Source organism: Nanorana parkeri, unplaced genomic scaffold (assembly GCF_000935625.1).
Source record: "Nanorana parkeri isolate BGI_ZX_2015 unplaced genomic scaffold, ASM93562v1 scaffold65, whole genome shotgun sequence".
In the NCBI taxonomy this organism is placed as follows: domain Eukaryota; kingdom Metazoa; phylum Chordata; class Amphibia; order Anura; family Dicroglossidae; genus Nanorana; species Nanorana parkeri.
In genome coordinates this window covers 1,067,957-1,089,314 of record NW_017306333.1, presented here as the reverse complement: position 1 = coordinate 1,089,314, position 21,358 = coordinate 1,067,957, and the positions used below count along the sequence as shown (strand labels likewise).

At 41.3% G+C, this 21,358-nt stretch overlaps 1 protein-coding gene across 3 annotated transcripts; it reads right to left on the bottom strand.

Annotated features, from left to right (window-relative positions):
- Nucleotides 1–1,800: 1,800 nt before the first annotated feature.
- MDM2 (MDM2 proto-oncogene) lies at nt 1,801–21,310 on the bottom strand. Of its 3 annotated transcripts, none has more exons than XM_018576351.1 (11): nt 21,132–21,310; nt 19,826–19,910; nt 19,654–19,728; nt 19,412–19,545; nt 15,408–15,457; nt 12,086–12,150; nt 11,786–11,864; nt 11,491–11,651; nt 9,414–9,572; nt 4,696–4,773; nt 1,801–2,633 (listed from the first exon to the last, which is right to left on the bottom strand). In XM_018576351.1, the coding sequence occupies exons 1-11, from the start codon at nt 21,161–21,163 to the stop codon at nt 2,070–2,072; spliced, it is 1,482 nt and encodes a 493-aa protein (XP_018431853.1). In that variant the 5' UTR covers nt 21,164–21,310; the 3' UTR covers nt 1,801–2,069. The 3 variants fall into 3 exon arrangements, with proteins under 3 accessions (XP_018431853.1, XP_018431855.1, XP_018431852.1); XM_018576353.1 differs by having other exon boundaries at nt 21,198–21,310; XM_018576350.1 differs by lacking the exon at nt 21,132–21,310 and adding an exon at nt 20,562–20,950.
- Nucleotides 21,311–21,358: the final 48 nt, after the last annotated feature.

Here is a 21,358-nt window from a genome sequence, read left to right as displayed (position 1 = left end):
GTAATATAGTAAGAGACTGCATTATATCATGGCTGATACAAAGATTAAACTTCTTGCTGAGGATAATCCATCATAGTATCATAGCCCCTAATGCAATCATACAAATATCTCTATACAATATGCAAAACAGAGAATTAAAGTTTGACATGCGAGTCACTTCACAGACAAGAATATACTTCTGGTGTCTGCTATTTCAGCTAACCTATTTGCAGGGACAAATCCCGAGGCTGGGTGTCACATTGTGACGTCATTGTGCATGACGTTGCCGCGCGTGCGGGACAACGTCATCGCACATGTGCGGTCGTCTTATTGATGCCTGCCGGCTGCCATCTTGGTGATGGACGCCAGCAGAGAGAGGAGGGGACGTTCACCCAGCTCCGTGACCAGGTGCCCGACATTTCAAAGGGGGTGACATCAAAATGACTGTCAGTCATTTTGGTGTCACCCCTCCAATGCTGGCACCCGGGTGCGGGCCGCACCCCCCTTGTGACGCCACTGCCTATTTGGCAACGTATAGGTTCTGTACCCTTGTATTTCAAAAGGTGCCACTTGGTAGGAGTTTCTGATCCTCCAAGAACAAGTCTGAAAGAGTACACGAACCCAATGGCTCAGCACACGCTTTGACACCACATTGACTTACACTGACTGCCTCAAAAGGACCTTCCCCACCAGAAGAGCATTCCAAGTAGGGCTTAAGCCTTGGCACTGGGTGCTGTGCTTCTTAACTCCGTGCCAAAGGAGACTTAGCCAAAGGCTTAGAGTTCATACATACCGTTGACAGCAATGCAGTTCTCAAAATATAGCTGCAATCTCATATACTGAATAGTCACTGAAGCCTTTAGTTGTGTGCACACACTTAAAAGTGAATCTGTCCATATTACAAAGTAATTAAAATGTCAAAGTTGCCTATTCACAGCTACCGCAAGATGCTTGCACATTCCCTCACTTTTTTCTGTGCTTTGGGAGCCTCTGTCTGTACTGTACACAAATAACTTTACAATTTTCCAGCAGCATCCCATAATTCAAACTGTGTATCTCTCTTAATTGCTAAGATGTGGCATTTAAATTGCTGCCAGCGCTCCAATTTGGGTCATCAAATCTTTGAATACAATAAGGTTCTATGCTCAGGGCTCGTAAGGTGCACAGAAGCACCTCTGTCTAGAAAAATAGGTATGGAATGGACACCTTCTGGTATAGCTAGTAGTAATTCAGCATGTTAAAATGGACCCAAAATTGTCCATAAGCGGCTTTACAGGTCATCAGTTTAGAGTTAACAGTAAATGATGCCTCTGGAGTTATTTCTCTCTGGCACGCCCGGTGATACCCAGTTAGGGGCAATCATCATTTTTGTTCATGGGCAAACAAATGTAATAAACCTTTTTTTTTTTTTTTAGCCAATTTTTATTTTTTTACTTAACATTATTGCTATCACAAGGTGGTTGCACTACATGTGTAAGTGATCTGGTGACTTTACAGCCACCTGAATCCCTTCCAGTAAAAAGCTGAGAAAACGTAAACAAATTTTCAGCAGCTAAAGGTGCTGGGAGTCTGTTTCAGAGGTTGGTGCTTCTGCTAAAATAGCGTTATGTCAGTGGCAGCGAAAGGTTTATTAACTTTGAAATTCAAATTACTTTAAAGTGAATGCACATGCATACAATATTAACTGGTTAGACAAGTTCATTATATGTTAAAGTGAATGAGATTAGAAACATGTAGCCACCCTAGAGATGGCAGTACTACCATGTCCCGGATCATAAACAGCAAATGTGGTCACATTGGTAATCACATCCTCATCCCAAATATAGAACGGATAAAAAAAAGAAAATATGCAGAACTGTGCCTAATTTACAAAATAAGGTTTAAATTACTTGCATGTTCTTAAATAAAGCTGCTTACTAGAATTCTTCATTAAACCACAACTGATATGCCAAATAAGTATTGCAGTTTGAGAGTCCACTCTCCTGTCAAGGAAAAATACTATATATATATATATATTCTGTATAACTATAGGATACAAATGTTTTCATTTAAATATTCCAGATTATTTTTTAATAGTTAAAAGTTCCATATTAGCTGAAGTAGGTTAGCACAATCATTTGGATGGGCTGTCTACAGACAGGACAAGGCTTGTTCCTTTTCTTCAGTTTCTTTGCACAGCTAAAGCATGCCATGAGGTGTCCTGTTCTGCCATGGACAATACATCCATTTTTCGGCCTCGTCTGACAAATGACGCAAGGCTCTATGCTGGTCAATGGCAAGCTCTTTTCTGAGCTTTCTTCAAAGGATTGCTCTCGCTCACTCTCTCTGATCTCCTCTTGACTACAGGAAGCCATGCTACCCGACGTGGATGGCTGGGAGAAGTCCTCAGTCTCCTGGGATTCTGAACTTTGTAAGACTTCATCTTCCTTCTTTTCTAGGTTTGATTCTTGTGAATCTGCTAATTTTGCCTTTTTGCCATCAGGAACATCAAAACCCTCATCATCCTGAGAATCTTCCATCTCTTTCCTCTTTAGGGAATTAGCTTTTTTCTCGTTCTCATCAGGAAGCCAGCCCTTTCGAAGTGACCAACACCTGTGACAGTATCTCGGGATGGGAGGATTCATCTCACTACATTTAGAACATTTCCAATAGTCCTGCAATGACAGTTACAAAACACACTTACCACATAGCACCCCAAAAACAGCCTAGTCAAAAAGGACATTTCAATGTGCATGTTTACAATGGCTCTTTCATTTTACGGCAGACCTATGTATAGTTGATGATTTGAATATACTTTTTTTTTTTAAAGAACTATCAAAATCGTTTAAAGACATTGTGACAAAAGTAGGACTAAATTGCTTTACTGTTCTCAACATCTTCTGGACTTTAAAGATAAGGTTTAAGTGCTCCTTCTTGTCTGGATATCCATTTAATAATATATGATTAGGTTGCAAGAAATAATAATTGTTTTTCATTGTTCTCAAAATGGTAAAAAGCAGATTAGTTTTTCCTGCTGCAACATATCTGCTCAACACTGGTAGCCAGCATATAAAGCTACACTGCCCATATGTAGCTACCCAATAAAGTAAGTATGGGTCTTGAGGGGTTGACTTATTGATTAGGTTAAAGGTTAGCGTCAGTGTCTAGCTTAGCTGATTAATAGATAGGTAAGTACAGGCTAAAATGTATCTTTCCTTTGCCTATGTAGAGCAAAAGGAAAGGTTTAACTTGTCTATACCTTTCCATGGCAGAGCATCCTCACTCCCATGCCACTCCATTTGGTCACAGGGACCAGGGAAATAAATCCTTGTGCAAGCTCCAAACTGCCTGGTCGGAGCATACACAGATTTACAAACTCTTACCCCGACCCTATGCGACAGCCCTAAGGGAATCATGCAGTACCTATCGCTGTCACTTAGGAAAGGGTGAGTGAGTCACATGTTCACCCATACTAGGAATTGCCAGTTATTTATTTGTAGGGCTTAGATTCAGTGTTAGGGTCTATCCATAGACCCTTTTATCTTGGGGCAATGCATGCCAACACACCTCCTCAATGTCCAGCGTGTTGAGGTGCCATTTATTGTGAACAACACACTAGCTCCCAGTACAGTAGAGTGCAACGTACTGCAGCACTCATCACTCATACCCTGCACTGTGGTGTGCTGCATTTTGAAAACCATGAACGTTTTTTTCATCTGTTGTGGTGTGTGGGTAGTTAAACTCACCCAAACCACCAAGCCGGCTTCTCTGGTCACTGAAGCCTCTCTGCCCCTACTCTGCAGCATTGGAATGTTCCTCAGCATCCTCACATCTATACAGTGTACAGATTGTGATGATTTACAGGACCTTACACTGCTGCAGCGGAGGGGGAGAGAGGCTCCATGGACCAATCTTCAATGGTGACAGCAACATTGGCGATAAACTATTTAAAATGAACTCCATTACAAAAACTAGGAGGCCATAACCTAAAATTGGTGGAAAAAAAATTTCAGCACAAGGGGCGAAGGGGGTTCTTCACAGTTAGAGCGGTTAAGGTCTGGAACTCACTGCCACAGGCGCTGATTTCAGCAAAAAACGTGGAATTGTTCAAGAAACTTTTGGACGATTTTTTAAGGGACCGTAATATACAGGGGTACGGGTACTCCTAGAATGAGATCCTTTAGGTTGGACTTGATGGACTAATGTCTTTATTCAACCTCAAATACTATGTAACTATGTAACAGCAAGCTGGCTCCTAGGATCAGGCGAGTATAATTTTTTTTTTAACACCTAGACAAAAACGAGCACTTAACCCTTGCAGCGACGGTGTAGCCCCACTGCAAGGGATAAGAAACAAAACGGCATTAATGCAGCACAAATGAATGCATTCATAAAGCATGCATTAAAGCACCACAAAGGATCAATTTGGTGTGATTGGGCGCTTCCATTTCTGGGTGTGGTATATACCCAAAAAACACATGGTAGATGTTACTTGTGTCAAAAATTTGGGCATTGAATTTTCTGCGGCTAAAACTTCCACAGTCAAAACAATCATGCCAAGCTAATGTACCAGTACTGATTTGGCTCAATGGACTCTTGCTGCCCCAGGTCTAAGTGAGCACTAGGTGGGCATTATGCATGCAAGCCAGCTTCTAGGTGTTAATACTTTAATATGTATGAGGCCATAAGCTAATACACATTTACATTGTGGTCTAACGTCCACACAAAATTACTTACAGCTTCTGAAATTTCAGTATCATCTTCAAACGAATCAGCATTGCTCTCCTCAGCTTGGTATATGGTTACTTGATACACCTAGATTTAGAAAACAGATATTTACTACAAAAAAGAAAAAAAAAAAAGAAAAAAAAACAAAAACAGTATTCTTTTACAGCAGACACCAAAATAACGAAATCTACACTATAAAACAAATGTTCCTTTATACATATTATACATATTCCTTTATACATGGAAATGATTCAACCTTTCCAACATAACTACTTGCAGAAAGAGAAGTAAGCAAGTCTCTTTCCTTTACTAATATAACATGTCAATGTTTCCACATTTCCTTTGGGATTATTGGTGCATTGGTGTGTTAATGAACACTACTTTTGTACTGAGTAACCAAAATAAATAATTATTGTGTTTTCCTTGGAAAATGTACTACATATACGTTACTTGCTCCTGACCACTACACTGTTACATAGTACTAACCTCTCCACTCTGCTTTACATACTACTGACCTCTGAACCCTGTGTTACTTACTCCTGACCTCTGTGCTCTATGTCATATACCTCTGATCCCTGCACTGCACCTTTCATACTACTCACCTGTGAATTTTGCATCGCTTATTGTTATAGTACAGGATTTATATAGCGCCAACAGTTTGCGCAGCGCTTTACAATATAACGCAGACATTACAATCACAATACAATTCAAGACATGATAGACTGAAGGGGGGTAGCCTGTGTAGTGGAAGGCCAATGAGGAGGGAATTGCAATAGGCAGAGGGGAGATAACAAGCGAGTGGATGAGTAGTTTTGCGGTTTCATTGGTGAGGAAGGGGTGTATTTTGGAGATGTTACAAAGGCGGCAGGATTTTGATAGTGATTGGATGTGGGGAAGAAAGGTGAGGTCCGAGTCAAGGATGACACCTAGGACCTTGGCATGGGGGGAGGGCTGGATAGTTGTGTTAACAATCTCAAGGGAAAAGTTGGGGGAAGGTGCACGGGGGGAGGAAATATCATGAGCTCAGTTTTTGAAAGGTTGAGTTTTAAGAAGTGTTGCGACATCCAGACTGATACGTCAGTTAGTAGATTAGTGACACGCAAGGACACTGAGGGGGTGAGTTGTGGAGTAGAAAGATAGATTTGAGTGTCATCGGCATGGAGATGGTATTGGAAGCCATGTAAGGTTAATAACTGACCAAGGGAGGAGGTGTAGATAGAAGAAAAAAAAAGGGGTCCAAGGACAGAGCCTTGGGGGACCCCTACAGAAAGAGGAAGAGGAGGAGTTAGAATTGTAGGTGACACTAAAGGAACGCTTAGATAAGTAGGAAGAGAACCATGATAGAGCAGAATCTTGTAGGCCAAGCGAGTGGAGTTTTTTGAGAAGCAGTGGGTGTTCAATAGTGTCAAAAGCAGCAGAAAGGTCTAATAGCAAGAGTAAGAGCAGTGGCCATTGTTTTTTGCGGTTAGCAAGTCATTAGAGAGTTTTAGGAGGGTGGTTTCAGTGGAGTGTGCAGGGCGAATGCCGGACTGTAAGGGGTCGAGAAGGTTGTTATCGGTGAGGTGGTGGTTCAGACGGTTGTATAAGGCGTTCTAGTAGTTTGGAGGTGAATGGGAGTAAGGAGATGGGTCTGAGATTATTGAGGTTTCTTGGGTCCAGTGAGGGTTTTTTGGGTATTGGGGTGACCAGGGCATGCTTTAGAGGGGAGGGAAAGATTCCAGTAGAGAGGGAAGAGATTGAAAATGTGAGTAAGAGAGTGTAGGATAGAGTAAGAGGGTGACCGAAGTAGTGATGAGCGAACAGGGTCCAGGGGGCAAGTGGTGAGGTGGGTGTCGGAGAGAAGCTTTGTAACCTCCTCTGTGGTGACAGAGTCAAAAGAGCAAAGTAACAAGTCTGATGGAGGGTCTGGTACGTTAATAAGGGAAGTTGATTGGACAGTGGCGATCTGATCCCAAATTAGTGGGTTGAGGCGGTGGAGGACCTAGTAGAGACTTAAAAGGTGGAAAAGAGTTGATGAGGTTTGGATGAGAGTGTGTTAATCACAGTGACAAAATAAGTCTGTTGGCAGCACGGAGGAAGGAATTCTATTTTAGGAGGGTAGCTATATACAGGGTGAAGTCTTGCAGAGACCTAGTTTTCTGCCACAGTCGCTCAAGAGTGCGGCTATGTCTTTTTAGATGTCTGGTTACTTCAAGTTTGCCACGGTTGTAGTGGACGTGGTCTAAGTCTGCGTGTAGTGAGGAGAGCCAAGGTATCTAGGGAGGATGGGAGCAAACTGTTGAAGACAGAAGTAGCAAGGCCAGGGGTGAGATTTTGTTATAGAGGTAGTCAGTAGCAGAGTACAGAAGAGTTGGGTCGAGGTGGTGGAGGTTTCTCCGGGTGACAGTGGGCCGTGTAGGGGGATTTAGGGTTGGGGAAAGGGTGAGTGTGAAACTGACAAGGTTGTGGTCTGAGAGGGGGAAAGGGGTGCATAGGTAAGAGAACACAAGATCAAGTATGTTACCCTCAGAGTGAGTAGAAGTGCGTGCCCATTGTGCGAGTCCAGTGGCTGCAGTTGAGATGCTGGGCTGCTAAAATAGTGATGATCTGCAGTGGCTGCAGTTGAGATGCTGGGCTGCTAAAAAAGTGATGATCTACAGTGGTTGCAGATGGGATGATGGGCTGCTAAAATAGTCTATCTGCTTGCAGAGGTGAGGAAGAAAAAAAGTTGGGGGAAAAATGGGTTTATTTGAAGTACAAAATAAGGGATAAGGCCAATTACCATGAGCTGAATGTATGGTTAGAAAGACATGAAGCAGATGATGCCCATTACTTAGCTTAGTCTTGTGCCTTCTTTGCATACTACTGAACTCTGAACGCTACATTACTCCTGAACGCTGCACTGTGCATTACATACTACTGATCTCTGCATTACTAAGTAATGAACTCTGCGTTACTCCTTACCACTGACTGTGTGTTACATACTATAGATCTCGAAATTGTGCATCCTTACTCCTGACCCCGTGTTACTTTTAAGTAACACACACATACACTCTTGATCTTCTCCACCTCTACAAGGTTGCCTACCCCTGCTGTATTGAATTTACCATAAATATGGAGAACGAAACTAGGCAGTGACAGTTCAGTTCTGGCAAAAACGTGACTTGCCATAGCCATGCTGGAGAGGCGGAAAAAAAAAGTACCTGCTGGAGTTTCAAATAGCAATATACACAAGGGAACAAACTGAACCCTGTCCACATCTACCCAAAGTGGAGAAAGTGATTGCTATTGATAAAAGAAATGCAGCTATAAATCTAAAGAAGGAGCAGAATACAAAACTTTCTGCCAGTAACGTAATTATTTTCGACCGTAGTGTATACCATCCCAGCCTTCCCATACCACAATCAAGCAGTAAAGTCATGTATGGGCATGTATATTTTACATTGTTACTAATACACAAGTGTAGTAACAGTTTCTGTTAAAATGTGTTCTAGTTTCCTACCTTGAAGACAATTAGTCTTGTAGATTGGATCTGTTGATGGCAATCTGTGAGCTCAGTGTGTGTGGGAACTGACAAGCTGTTTGGCATGCTTTTCTGCCTTCCCACTCACATCTGAACAGATGACATTAGATTTGGAGCAATGAAGACGAGGGGCCACTCACTAAAATGCACAAGCATTTTAACATGCATATCAGTGATATCAGAAGTTGCTGATCATCTTCAGTACCCAAAATGTAACAAAAGACCAGGCTTACAGCAGCCTATGTAAGTAAGAGAGGAAATACTGCAATGAAGGCATGACGATTGGGTGTGTTTAAATACATAATAGACAAAAAATGATGACATTTCTCAGAAATCACAATGCCTTCACACACAATATATGCAATCATCTACCTTCATTCAGATTCATGTTTTTGTTAGCACAATAAGAGTTCCCTAACAAATGCAACAATGTCATTAGAGCCCCGCCTACATATAAATAGGTCTTTGGAAAGGTACCCAACGCTTCCTACCATAAAAGTGCCTTAGCAGAGATGATTGTTAAAAATATTGTTATCCCTAAATGCTGAGAGGTAGCATTTTAATAAGGGATTAAATATCACCAAATACATTTTTTTATCATTTGAGACAGCATTCAGCGTTGAGCACCACACCAATATAAAAAAAACACCAATTAGCATAGCCAAGTATTTAAAAAAAAAAAAAGAAGTAATTTCATGTATATTTTAATGAAATAGGGCAAGTGCCTAAATTTGCCTTCATATTAGCCATTTAATAATCTGTATGGCAGGTCTCACAATGGTAGAGGGAGGGACTGCACACTAAGCCAATAAGACTCTGCTCATGTTCATGTGCCGAAAGAAAGGCATGACTTTAGATTTAGCTGTGCTGTTGCAGTGGAGGTCAACAATGTGGTTGAACTGTATGGTAGGGGTGCCTGGAACATAGAATTTAAAATCCTTTGGTAGGAAAAATAGTTTTCATGTGGTTCAGCTTTGACCACACGATTTTTTCCAGTGGTGTATTGTTTGAGTAGTAGTCTTGTTTTCTTCTGCTGCCCATGTTTAAACAGCCATAGCATACATTGTTTAGCAACAAGAGTGAACAACTTCTACAATCCTGCTTACTCCTAGCTCAAAGGATAATATACACTCTTTGATTAAACTATAAGAAAATACATTCACATTTTGTGCGAAGGACATTTTTCAAGCTGATGCTTGCACCCAACTTAATGTCATAGTCTTACCTCATCATCTAAATCATCATCAGCATCTGAAAGCGCCTGTTCATCTCCACTCGGGGCGTAATCATCCGAATATACAGATTCTACTTCAAATTCCACGCTGAACTGGTCAGAGTCAGAATCTTGGTCTAGCCAATCAGGATCTGAATGTGCAGGATGATCCTAAAGAAGCAGAGAAAGTAGAAGGAACTATGAAATACTTAACAGTAGCTATGTGACAAAAATGGTGTCTGTAGTCTGACAAGAGCGGCCTAATCTGACACAGGCTGGGATTACTGGCAGTGTTCAAGTCCAGACATCCAATGAATGCTGCAAAATATAATTACTTAGCATTGCATACATTCACAAAGAAAATAAATGTTCGGATCAACAGCCAGAAACACTGTTCTATTAAAAGCAACACATTAGTAATTATAGTCTTATATTATGTTGAGCACTTAGGGCAGGGGTTAACACATTAATATGGAATTCATGATGTTCAAGCCTGTCCAATTTAGGAGCCAGCAGGATTTTATTTAGAAGTCAGCTCCATTGACAACAACTAGTGAAAACCTCCAAAGTTGGGATCAGCTGTAATATTTAGTGAGCACTGGCTACCTGGGATTTAATGACTGCATAAACAAATCCTAACGTCCTGCAATATTGACTGACCTTAATGGCTGCATCCTACATCACGTAGGATCATGGCAAATTGACTTTTTATATGTTGGTATGTGCAATTAGCAATGTCTGCAAACCGCTCCCTAGAATCAGAAGCTAAACTAAGTGTGTAATATTAATGACTCATACCGATTTAGTCCCATTTAGTGTTACAGATCTGTCTCACCTTCCATCTAGCTTTTGATAATGTCCAACAGGAGTCATACTACCTTACAGCTTTCTACGGTAGTAAAGGTGCCGCTCTCACTTTTTAACATAGTGTGGGTACTTTCAAAGTTCTAAAAACCAAGTTGACATCTTATGGATATGGCGGCAAACAAAATGATTTTGCTGTTGCTACAAATCGGTATGACTTATGGCTTTCATACACAAAGACTAAATGACGTATCTTTCACAGATGCAACATCCTGCCTGATGCTACACACATTCCAAAATGTAGAGTGTCTGTATTTACTTCAATGGTACCCACAGGCTGTAATGCACATGAAGCAAAGTGTGCCTCGTGTACTCTGTCCTGTGTTTAACCCTAAAGTAAACGCATGCTAAAGACACACAGTACAGCTCACTGAAGCAGCACTATACAGAACAAACCATCAGTAAAATAGGCATCCAATATCCTATGTATAATGTCCCCTAAACACAGGTGAAAGAACGTTTATCAAAAGAATCTTTATTTTCCAGAACAACCAATGTTCATGGCTGACCAATGAAATCTGTACACCATTTTTCTATTTAGACCTAACCTTTCATGTAAATGCTTATTCTGTACTCTATTGGCACATCACAATAAACATGCAGACCAAAACAAACAGCAAAATTCAAACAGAATGGTAACACTCAACCTGCTACTTTTGTTGTTATATAGTGTCTGTCTATTCAGCCCATATCCAAACAAAACCCAAACCAGACAACGTAGAATAGAATTTACCTTAAAGGCAACAGAGAAGGATTTTCTGCATGGGGATACCTGAAGTCACCTGGATGACACAGACTGACAGCACTTAACTTAGGCTGGGTTCACACCTAGGCGTATTGAATATGCGAGTTTGTCGCGCGTTTTTACCGCGATTCGCTGTAAAAAAAAAACACGTGACAAACACGCATTTCCGTGGGCTACTTGGCTGTATCCCAATGGAAACGTGAGACCAAAACGCCCCAAAGAAGTACATGTACTTCTTTGGGCGTAGGCCGTTTTGTATCGCGTTCGGACGGGCGGAAATACGGCACGGTGTGAACCAGACCCATTGAATACAATGGGATTTAGATGTTTGAGCGTTTTGTAGAGCGTTCGTCAAGCGTTGAATACGCTATAAAACGTTCAGGTGTGAACCAGGCCTTACAGTGCTCTCAGTCTGACACCCCTGCTGAAAAAAATACAAATCTCTCACACAATTTGTTGTTAGTCAATAACCTTACTTACAGCATTAGAAGAGGCATCTGTTGAATCACTGTTATTTCTATCACACCGTAAGCCACTTATCACCCACCACGAAAGGCTTTCATCAAAGGTTAATGAAATACTGTCTGACTTATGGCGCCTTCTCTGTTGTTCTGCTGGTTGTTCATTTGAAGAATTTTCTTCTAAGCAAAGTAAAAAAAAAAAAAGAAAACTTAGAAATCTTACTCAATAACTGCTTATACAATGGCTAAAAACTCTTGGCAGGAATGTCAAGTCCAATGTGGCACCACAGTATCAGAGACTGAAGGTTCCTTACCAGAGTCACTGTTGCCTTTCTTTGAACACGATGCAGTGGCAGCTGAGTTTAACTTCTCTTGCAGTTCAGGAGAGGACACCTAGATGTGACACAGACATAGTCCATGAACTGACAACAGAACCATTTGAGTGGAATAAAAAGCTCACTTTCACAAATTGCAGATCTCTAACGAGAGGGCTGGAGACTAAGCTTTTTATTCCAATAAACAGGTAAAGTATGCAGCTTTATTAACAGAACCTTTCTTACATAAGAAAGTCTCCACAAATTACAGAAGATAGCCTGTTTAGATGGTGCACCCACCTGCTGAGAGCTCTGTGTTTCTAAAGTACACTTGTCTTTGCCATACAATAGGTCTCCCAAGGACTCTAAAAGGAAAAATACAACCTGGTTATACACAGATCATTGGTACATATACACAAAGAAATGAAAGCTATAAACTTTCATCATTCTGTATAACAATGTAAATTACAATCCTTTGGAAATAGTTCTGAGCTCTTCTAAAGATAAGATGGATACAAGAGATGCTTTAAAAGGAGAACTATGGGGTCAGTGTTTTTCCCCATAGTTCTCCTTGGGGTAACGGGAGGACACAAACTAGCGTCCTCCCGTTACCCTAAGCTCAGTATAGTATACTGAGACGCCGCACCTGGAGCGGATCCCGACTTAGATGACGGGATCCGCCCAGCTGCGTGAGTGACAGATGGCTCTGCCTATCTAGAGGCAGAGCCAGCTGTACCCGCCCCCTCCCCCGTCCGTTCCGCCAGTCAGCGCTGGCAGATCGGAGCGGGGAGGAGGGAATCCAGCCCCTCCCCCTGTCACGGCAGAGAGCCGTGACAGGATCGAGAGGTGAGGGAACCCGGTATGTGTTCGCTCACCTCCCGATCTACTGAGCCGACCTGTGACAGTCTCATTGTCACAGGTCGGCTTAGAACTATGAGGTGAGTGGAAATCACTCATCTCATAGTTCTCCTTTAAGTATACAAAAGAGATGCACTGCATTTCTTATGTTTTTTAACCCTTTTATGATCAGAGGTCATGGAAGCCTAGATCAAATTTAGGAGAGAGAAAGGAGAGAGTAGAGAGGAGAGAGAGAGAATTTAAAGTGACACTAAACTCAGGAGTTACATCTTAAAAATCCATTCAAGTACCCTAAGAGGGATGTGGAATTTTTGTTTTAAAACGACTTTTTCAAGGACTAAAATGGGGGCCCAATCTACTTTTCCCTCATGACAATCTACTTGTCCTCATAAAAAAGGAATTTTAACCAAAACTGTATTTAACTGTGCTAAGAAACGTTTCTTATTGGTCAGCGTGGTATTAACAAAAATGTAGCTTATTTGTGTATCACTCGGCTGTAGATCCTCAAATCATCTCTGAATTGGTGCTGACACTGTCCTTCCTTCTGGAGGGTGTATACTTTTGCTCCCCATGGTCCCTGTGTGTATTGTAAAGTAGCCACCGCTCCAAGCTCCTGTGATGAACTACAATCTCAAAACAAATTAGCTAACTAAAATGTGAGATTGTAGTCTATCACAGGAGTGAGCTTGGAGCAGTGGCTACATTACAACGCACACAGGGACCATGGGGAACAAAAGTAGCCACCCTCCAGAAGGAAGGACAGTGTCAGCACCAATTCAGAGATGATTTGAGGATCCACAGCTGAGTTATGCACAAACAAGATTTAATCGTCGGGTCTTTTCTGCCCGTGCGTGCCCGCTAGGGGGCGCGCGAGCAGAAAATAATTGCCGTCTGGAGACGGCAACCCGCAAATGCAGCAGTGCCGTCCGTTTTTTTACTACGGGCGGACGGCAAGAGGTTAAACAAAGGAACACTGCCAATGGCAGGCTGAAGGTATTTGTGAGCAAAGATTTGAGTCTGCAGGTCATCACTATCACTACTATGGAATATGTTATAGTTGACACAGTACTTCCATAATTGCATACGTTAGTGGGGACAGGAGATCAGTGACACCCTGGTCTGACAGGTAGGAGCTGTGCACAGTTATAGCTGCTACCTGCCGAAGGAGAAAAGTAGATGAATGAAACCTCAACACAGGACATTGTGCAGGGAAATGTTAATCTACAGATGAGAAAGTACAGGAAAAAGATTTCAAGTGCATGTAAACACAATTTAAAACAAAAATAAAACTATAGCTAAACAGTGCCTTGCACAAGTATTCAGACCTTTAACCAACTACTTTACCCATTTTATTCAAAAGTTGTTATTTAATGCTTTAAAGAAAAATATTTTTGTGGCATTTTATATTAGTCTAAAAAGAAAGAAAATCAATATTTAATTTAAACAATAAAATTTTTAAATAAGAAAAGATTTGGGACGCAGTGGTTTGGTTTACACCAGCTTTTTTATACTGCCTGGCAGACATGTTGGCCCATTCTTCCAGGCAGATTTGTTCCAGGTTGTTAGTCTAAGGCCTGGTTCACACCTGAACGTTTTGTAGCGCGTTCAACGCTCGACGAACGCTCTACAAAACGCTCAAACCTCTAAATCCCATTGTAATCAATGGGTCTGGTTCACACCTTGCCGTATTTCCGCCTGTCCGAACGTGATACAAAACGGCCTACGCCCAAAGAAGTACATGTACTTCTTTGGGGCGTTTTGGTCTCGCGTTTCCATTGGGATATGCTCTACTTTACATCTATTTTTGCCCCAGTATACACTGAGTGGCCAGATTATTATGACCACCTGACGTTTGTAGGCAAATTAGCTATAATTTCACGCTGAAGTTGCTAGAGGGCCAGACCATTATAAATAGGGAAGCAGGTTGTTTACCATGACAGTAGAAGTGATTTTTTTCTGAAGATATGGGTAAACAACGCAATTTAACAGCCTTTGAACGTGGGATGATTGTTGGCGCTCGGAGCCATGGAGCGAGTATCAGCAAAACAGCAGAATTTGTTAAATGTTCAAGAGGGGCTCATTGTTAAAGTGTTTAAAGACTGGACTGTCAGCCGAAAATCTGGGTCTGAACGTGCGAATTGTGGCCGTCAGCGACTAGTCAATGTTAGGGCAGAATGGAGAGTGGCAAGACTGGTACAAGACAACAGAAGGGCAACAGTGCAGTGTCAGATTCCTCGCATCACCTTTCAACATCTCGTGGAGTCACGAGGCGGCTCAATGAAATAATCTCGAGGTCCAACGAAGTACTGATGGGGTGGTCATAATAATTTGGCCACTCAGTGTATATTAATAAAATTTAAAAAAAACTAATGGTTTTGGGTCAGTTTTAGTAATAATTTTTTTTATAGCTTTTTTTAATTCCACTGTGTGAATTTTGGCTGGTTCCTGAAGAACTGCCCAAAATTTGCAAAGTGTATGGCCATCTTCATAAAGAGAAAGGGAACAGCAGGACGTCAGCCTTTGACATCACATGCTACACACCCATAGGCCAGCCAGTTGCTCATGCCAGGACAGGACACAGTACGATGATATGCAAAGAGGAGCACTCTCCGCCCCCCACCCCAATAATACAACGCTGAATAGCGGTCACATGGCTATTTGTTAATGTACACTTTAAAATACCTTGCCTCACAACTTTATTTCAGTTTTCTATAAAACACAGAAAGAACGGAATATTAGAAGTGAATACATTTCAATAACTTACCTTGTGACTCAGCAGTTATTAGATTTTTCGAAATCATTGCATACAGCCTCCTAAGGGAAGAAAGTGAGAAATCCCATTTTAGTTACGTACATTTTAGACCACCGTCTGTTGTGTTACATTCTTATATCTGCACATGTATGTAATATTTGTTCTGTAGATCTAGGTTTACAATATGGAGATATATCATGTAATGACATCTCAGACTTAATCACAAATCTGATTTTTAAGAAAAATTGACAAAAAGCATCCACTTGGCAAAAATACTTTATTCTATAACTTGCTCCATTTCTCTGTACAAGCTTTTAAATGATCAAATGTGCAATAGGAAAAACTTTAAAATGCAATTTAGTGCTAGTGGAAACTGTAGGCACAAATAACTGAAGCTTAATAAACAAAATGACTAAAGAATTAAATGTATATGAAGAACAGTCCCTGTTACCTGTAGCAATCAGATTTTCCCTATCACAATATGTATGGCACAGGGAATTGAATTGGTTGCTATGGACAAAAATAACTCTTTCTTCAGACACTTTAAGCATCAGCCCTGACAAATGTGTACATCTTTCCATGCGTTTGTAAAAGTCAGGTGTTATAGAGGAATAAAAGAACAAGAGAGGTAATTCATATTAATTCAAAATTAGAGTATTCCACTGTCTTGCCTTACAAAATTGAATGTGGAAGAAAAGGTAGAGGCAAGACTTCGGTTTATTTGCTTACAAAAATGTGTTAGGAGAAATGTGAGAGGCACCAACAGCTGTCATTCTGGAAATGCCAATTTGACTTTTGCAATGATATATTGGTATCAATACCTTCCAAGTTATTAATACGGGGGAAAATGCATATCAGGAGTTCTGAATTCCTGCTGATTTTCAAGGCTGCATTCTGGTTCAGTTGGGGATTGTGAAGACTGAGGTAGCTTGAATTATCAGAAGGTCAGAAAGGTAGTCTACAAACAGTCATGGCTAAAAATATATTGCCCCCCTGTATTGTCAGGTAATGCACCACTTTGAGCAGAAAATTGTTGCAATTACAAATGTTTAGGCATTCTTATGTTTATTTCTTTTGTTTGTATTGGTATGACACAAAAAGTGGAGGAAAAATTCCACTCAAAACTCCGAAAACATCCACATGAAATGGCAGGACCCAAGGTTTCCCAGCAGAACATTGCCCAAAGCATCACACTGCCTCCATCGGCTTGTCTTCTTCCCACAGCACATCCTGGGGCCATTTCTTCCCCAGGAGCAGCACACACGCACCCACATGATGTAAAAGAAAAAGTGATTTATCTGACCAAGCCACCTTCTCCTACTATTCCTTGGTCCTATTCTGATGCTCATGTGCCCATTGTAGGCGCTTTTGGTGGTTGACACGGGTAAGCCTGGGCATCAAGACCAGTCTGAGGCTACGCAGCCTCATACGCAACAAACTGCGATGCATTGTGTGTGCTGTATTGTCTCACAATCGTTTTCTGAAAGGCAAGCATCCATTTGGCCCAAATAACCCTAAATATTCTCCCTCACTGATTGCTACGGGCAACATAATGACTTTTCAGACATATCGGATATATAAAAGGAGTCAAACAGGACTATTTTTGTCAAAGTGACTTTGTGTAAATGTCTACCAATAATTATTGAATGATCTCTAAACATTATGTAATATCTGAGGATACATAAATAAAACATTGGTCCAGGATTGTTTACTTACCTTGGTCTCTTCACTTCACCAATTTCCCATAACACATAGCAGTCACTGTGCACACAGCCACAGGGGCACTGGTATAGCCTTTCTGATAGTAAATGTGCATCCATGTTATTCTGCTCACCTAATCAGTTTGTACAATCTCCATTAGATTTACCAAAAACTAGGTTGCGAGGGCCTTCCTTAATGGATGTAAATTTAATGGACTGTTTGGTCGGCTTCACACCTATCCAAAGCATTAACATGCAGTAAACCATACTGTTCTGTGCAGCATTGTGAATGGCACCCCAATGCACAAATACAGTTACAGGGTGACAGACATGTGTTTCAATGTACTAATAATATGCTGCAGCTCCAGTTTTTCCTGCATTGCAAAAATGAATGGGTTGCCTTAATATAATGCACCAGAACATTGAGGTGCGAAAAGAGCCTTCGTGTAGGTCCTGCACTAGACAGTTGATAATAAACCTAATGGAGGCTGTATGATCATATCTTAACATTTTTGACCAACTGTGGACTGATAGTCATGAAGCAGAAAGCCCAGTACTATAATATCTGCAAGTAACAAACTTGCCAGTTGGTCAAACCGGATTTTGCACAAAGCTCAGCTTTTGTTCAGCATGCACTGATAAGCGCAGTGGCTCCTAGACTTGACGTTTGCTCAGTAACATGCAAAGTTGTAATCAAGTCCGGTGCGACCCACTGTATATATTTACTTACAAAACAAAAACAACACACGCTGGACCTTAAATATCAAAATGTCTCAAGATAATAAGTTTATATCAACAATAGCAACCAAAATATCTCGTGTATATCCCCATTTTGTTTAGGAGGGGCTAAAGCTGGCTATACATCTATAGATTCCCCCCCCCCATTCGGCTTTCAGGCTGAATAAAAAAAAAAAAAAATCAAACAGATTCCTCCAACCAGGCTAAACAGCGTGGATAGATGAATTTACCACTGCAGCTATTTTAATTTTGACAGTCGGCCCCGCTGGCTGTCAAAATACTTAATAGTGTCTGCATCTGACTAAATGAAAGCGCTGTTCATCCGACAATTTTCTGCAGACACCAATTGAGCAATTTTCACCTTTTGCCTGATTCAAGAACTGTCTGATATTTGCTCAGTGCATGGCCAGCTTAAAATGACATTAAACTCAGGAGTTAAAACCTCAAGAATGCATTTAAGTACCTTAACTATTAACAAAAATGTATGTTATATGTGTATCACCGCTCCCAGCTCACCCCCTTGCTGGGCTACAATCCTAATATAAATTAGTAAACTAAACGTGAGATTATAGCAGGGATGCACCGATACTAGTATCGTTGCCGATACCAAGTATTTGGACGAGTACCCGTAATCGCCCAAATGCTCCCGATATACGAACTTCTGGTATCAGGAAGCCGGGCGGCGAGTCATTACATGTCGCCTGGCTTCCCGATTGGCTGGAAGTCGGCTCAATGCTCTCTCGTCACCAGCTGGCTTTCTGGTTAATCATTACACGCCGCCCCGCTTCCTTAATTGGACTTTCGGTATCAGTACTCTGTATTGGCAAATACCGAAAAAACAATAACGGTATTTGATATAAAAAAAACGGTATCGGCAACTAGATTATAGGCCATCACAGGAGCGAGCTTGGAGTTGTGGCTACTTTACAAGACACACAGGGACCATAGGGAACAAAAGTAGCCACCCTCCAGAAGGAAGGACAGCGTCAGCACAAATTCAGAGATAATTTGAGGTTCTACAGTTGAGCGATACACAAATAAGGTACATTTGTGTTAATAATTAAGGTGCACGATTGCATTTTTTAGATTTAACTTCTGAGTTTAGTGTGGCTTTAACGTAGGTTGCATTTCTTTCCTTCAGACACTGTGATATACAAGGACTGTAAAAGAGAGAGAGAGAAAGAAAGAGTACTTTGAGGAAATGAGATTAGAAGATTTTCGCAAGGTCAGCCATTTGTTTTAATGAATAGTATGCTAGAGGTTGAAAGGCAATGAAAGGAAGGTGAGAGAATAGAATGAAGGCAGAAAACTTTTTGCATGTCAAAATCAATGTGCAACAGAGCTGGCAAGCTTGAATAGAGCAGAATGATATTTTGTGTCTTGAACCAGCATTAATTAAAAAACAAAAGACAGATATGGTTTTATATAAGGAGAGAAAAAGAAGAAGCAGGATTTAAATAATAAAAAAAAGAAGCAGGAATGAAAGCTTTGTTTGCATGTTGCAACTGATATACAGAACACATCCTGCAAGAATGCCACAAAGTCACACTCTTACATACACACTGTATTTATTATTACCTTGGTTCTTTTACAGAGAAGTTCTGTACCCCAAATAGTTCTCCCAGAGGATCATTAGAGCAGTGGACAATATGCTGTTGCTTCTCGTCATACAACTGCTTGGCCATAATGTACTGACCAAGATGGTAAATAACCTACAGCGCAAGTATGAAGACAATGTAATGAACTATATTATATCATAAAACAAAGCACTGCTAAAAATGACTGCATAAGATCTTACTCAAAGCGCATAGTCTGCCCACCTCTTTCATTGTAAAGGTATCCTTCTGGGCACCAGCAGATTTTAACAGATGCAACAGAAGTGGATTTGGTTTAACCTGAAATATTAACCAGTTGTAAGAAACAGTCTTAACAACAAAACAGAGCTAAAAAAAAACAAAAAAAAACGGGTATAAAAAAAAGGTATAAACTTACCAGTGTTTCTTTGTCTGACCCCATGATAGAAGAATTTTCTATACAATCTGCATTTGTAGATGATGCATTCATATTGCACGTTTGCCTGAAATGAAAAAGGATTCTCTATAAGTACAGGTATACTTGTATTGCATGCCTGCCTGTAATGTAAAGCATGATCTCTGGAAGTGTAAATATTGCACATTTGCCTGTAATGAAAAGTGGGATCTCTATAAGAACAAGTATATTTATATTGCATGTTTGCCTGTAATCAAAAGCATAACCTATATAACTACATTTATATTGTCTGTCTAAAAAGAGGGATGTCTAGAAGAACAAGTCCATTTCTATCACATGTTTGCCTGTATAAAAAGTGTCATCTTTATTAGAACAAGTACATTGATATTGCACATTTGCCTGAAATGAAAAGCTATACAAGAACAAGTATATTTATAATGTATGTTTGCCTGTAATGAAAGGCATTATCTCTATCAGTACAAGTGCATTTATAATGCATGTTTCCTTGTATAAGTAAAGGAATCAGTGCATTTATATTGCACGATTGCCTAGAACAAAAAGTGGATTCTGTCTAGTAACAAGGACATTCATAGTGCATGATTGCCTGTATTGACAAGTGGGATCTGTACAAGAACAGATGTAAACAAATGTAAAAGAAGGAATAATAGGAAGGTGACAGTTCAGCATCAGGTAGATGAGAGGAAACACATAGAGAACAGCAGGATTCAGCTATTCTTACCTCGAATATGTAAAGTGCTGTGGTGCAGGAGCTGGGCTCCCTATATAAAGTGCTGTGTGGAGCAGTCGATGTGCATTTATTGGTGCGAGTGCAGACAAGTCAGGGCTAGATCCCTGGCACACACAGTGCATGTCTGAGCATGATCCGCTGACTCACCACCTGTGCTCTGCTCATCAACACGACTGACCGGCCTGACAGGCTCCCATCATGGTCACCATTACCACACAGATCCGGATGGGGGGGGGGTTACTACCATTACTCAGCTACATACATGACACGCATGTCCCACCCTCAGTTGATACTCATGACGACACCAGTCTGGCTCCCACTAACAATGAGTCGTCGCACGAAAGTGCACACTGATGCCCGGACATGTCCCGTCCATAGGTCTCCTCACACCAATGTGCACACATAACTCGGCGAACACAAAGGCACGCGAACAATAGAGAAATGCCCGTGCACGGCCACACACTCCCTTCCCCCCTACTCCAGCCCTGCTCCTACAGGCCGCACAGGCCTCCTCCACCGCTGGACACCAGCAAACGTACGTACCGGACAGTACAAACCCACCTCATCTCGCCGAGGCCTTCGCCTTCCTCCATTCTGTTTGGTAAAGGTTTAATTCTCCGTGTTTACCATGTAAAATGATGAAATCGCTCCAGAGCCGATACACACAGCCAGGCCTATCCAGCGCAGCGCGGCATCCCAGGAGCTCCCCCCATCGGGAGACACAAGCGTAACACGTAACCTCTCCCTCCCTGAGTGACACGTCTGGTTTATCGCTTCTCCTTTACACA

Bases quoted from the DNA above. Each gene is read 5' to 3' on its own strand.
- MDM2 (XM_018576350.1), bottom strand. From the start codon at position 20,692: ATGCACTGTGTGTGCCAGGGATCTAGCCCTGACTTGTCTGCACTCGCA. The intron at 12,151-15,407 runs GTAAGTTATTGA...TTTTCCTTTTAG, and splicing joins AATAACTGCTGAGTCACAAG to AGTCCTTGGGAGACCTATTG. The intron at 9,573-11,490 runs GTAAGTAAGGTT...CTGCTTCTTTAG, and splicing joins CAGATGCCTCTTCTAATGCT to GATCATCCTGCACATTCAGA.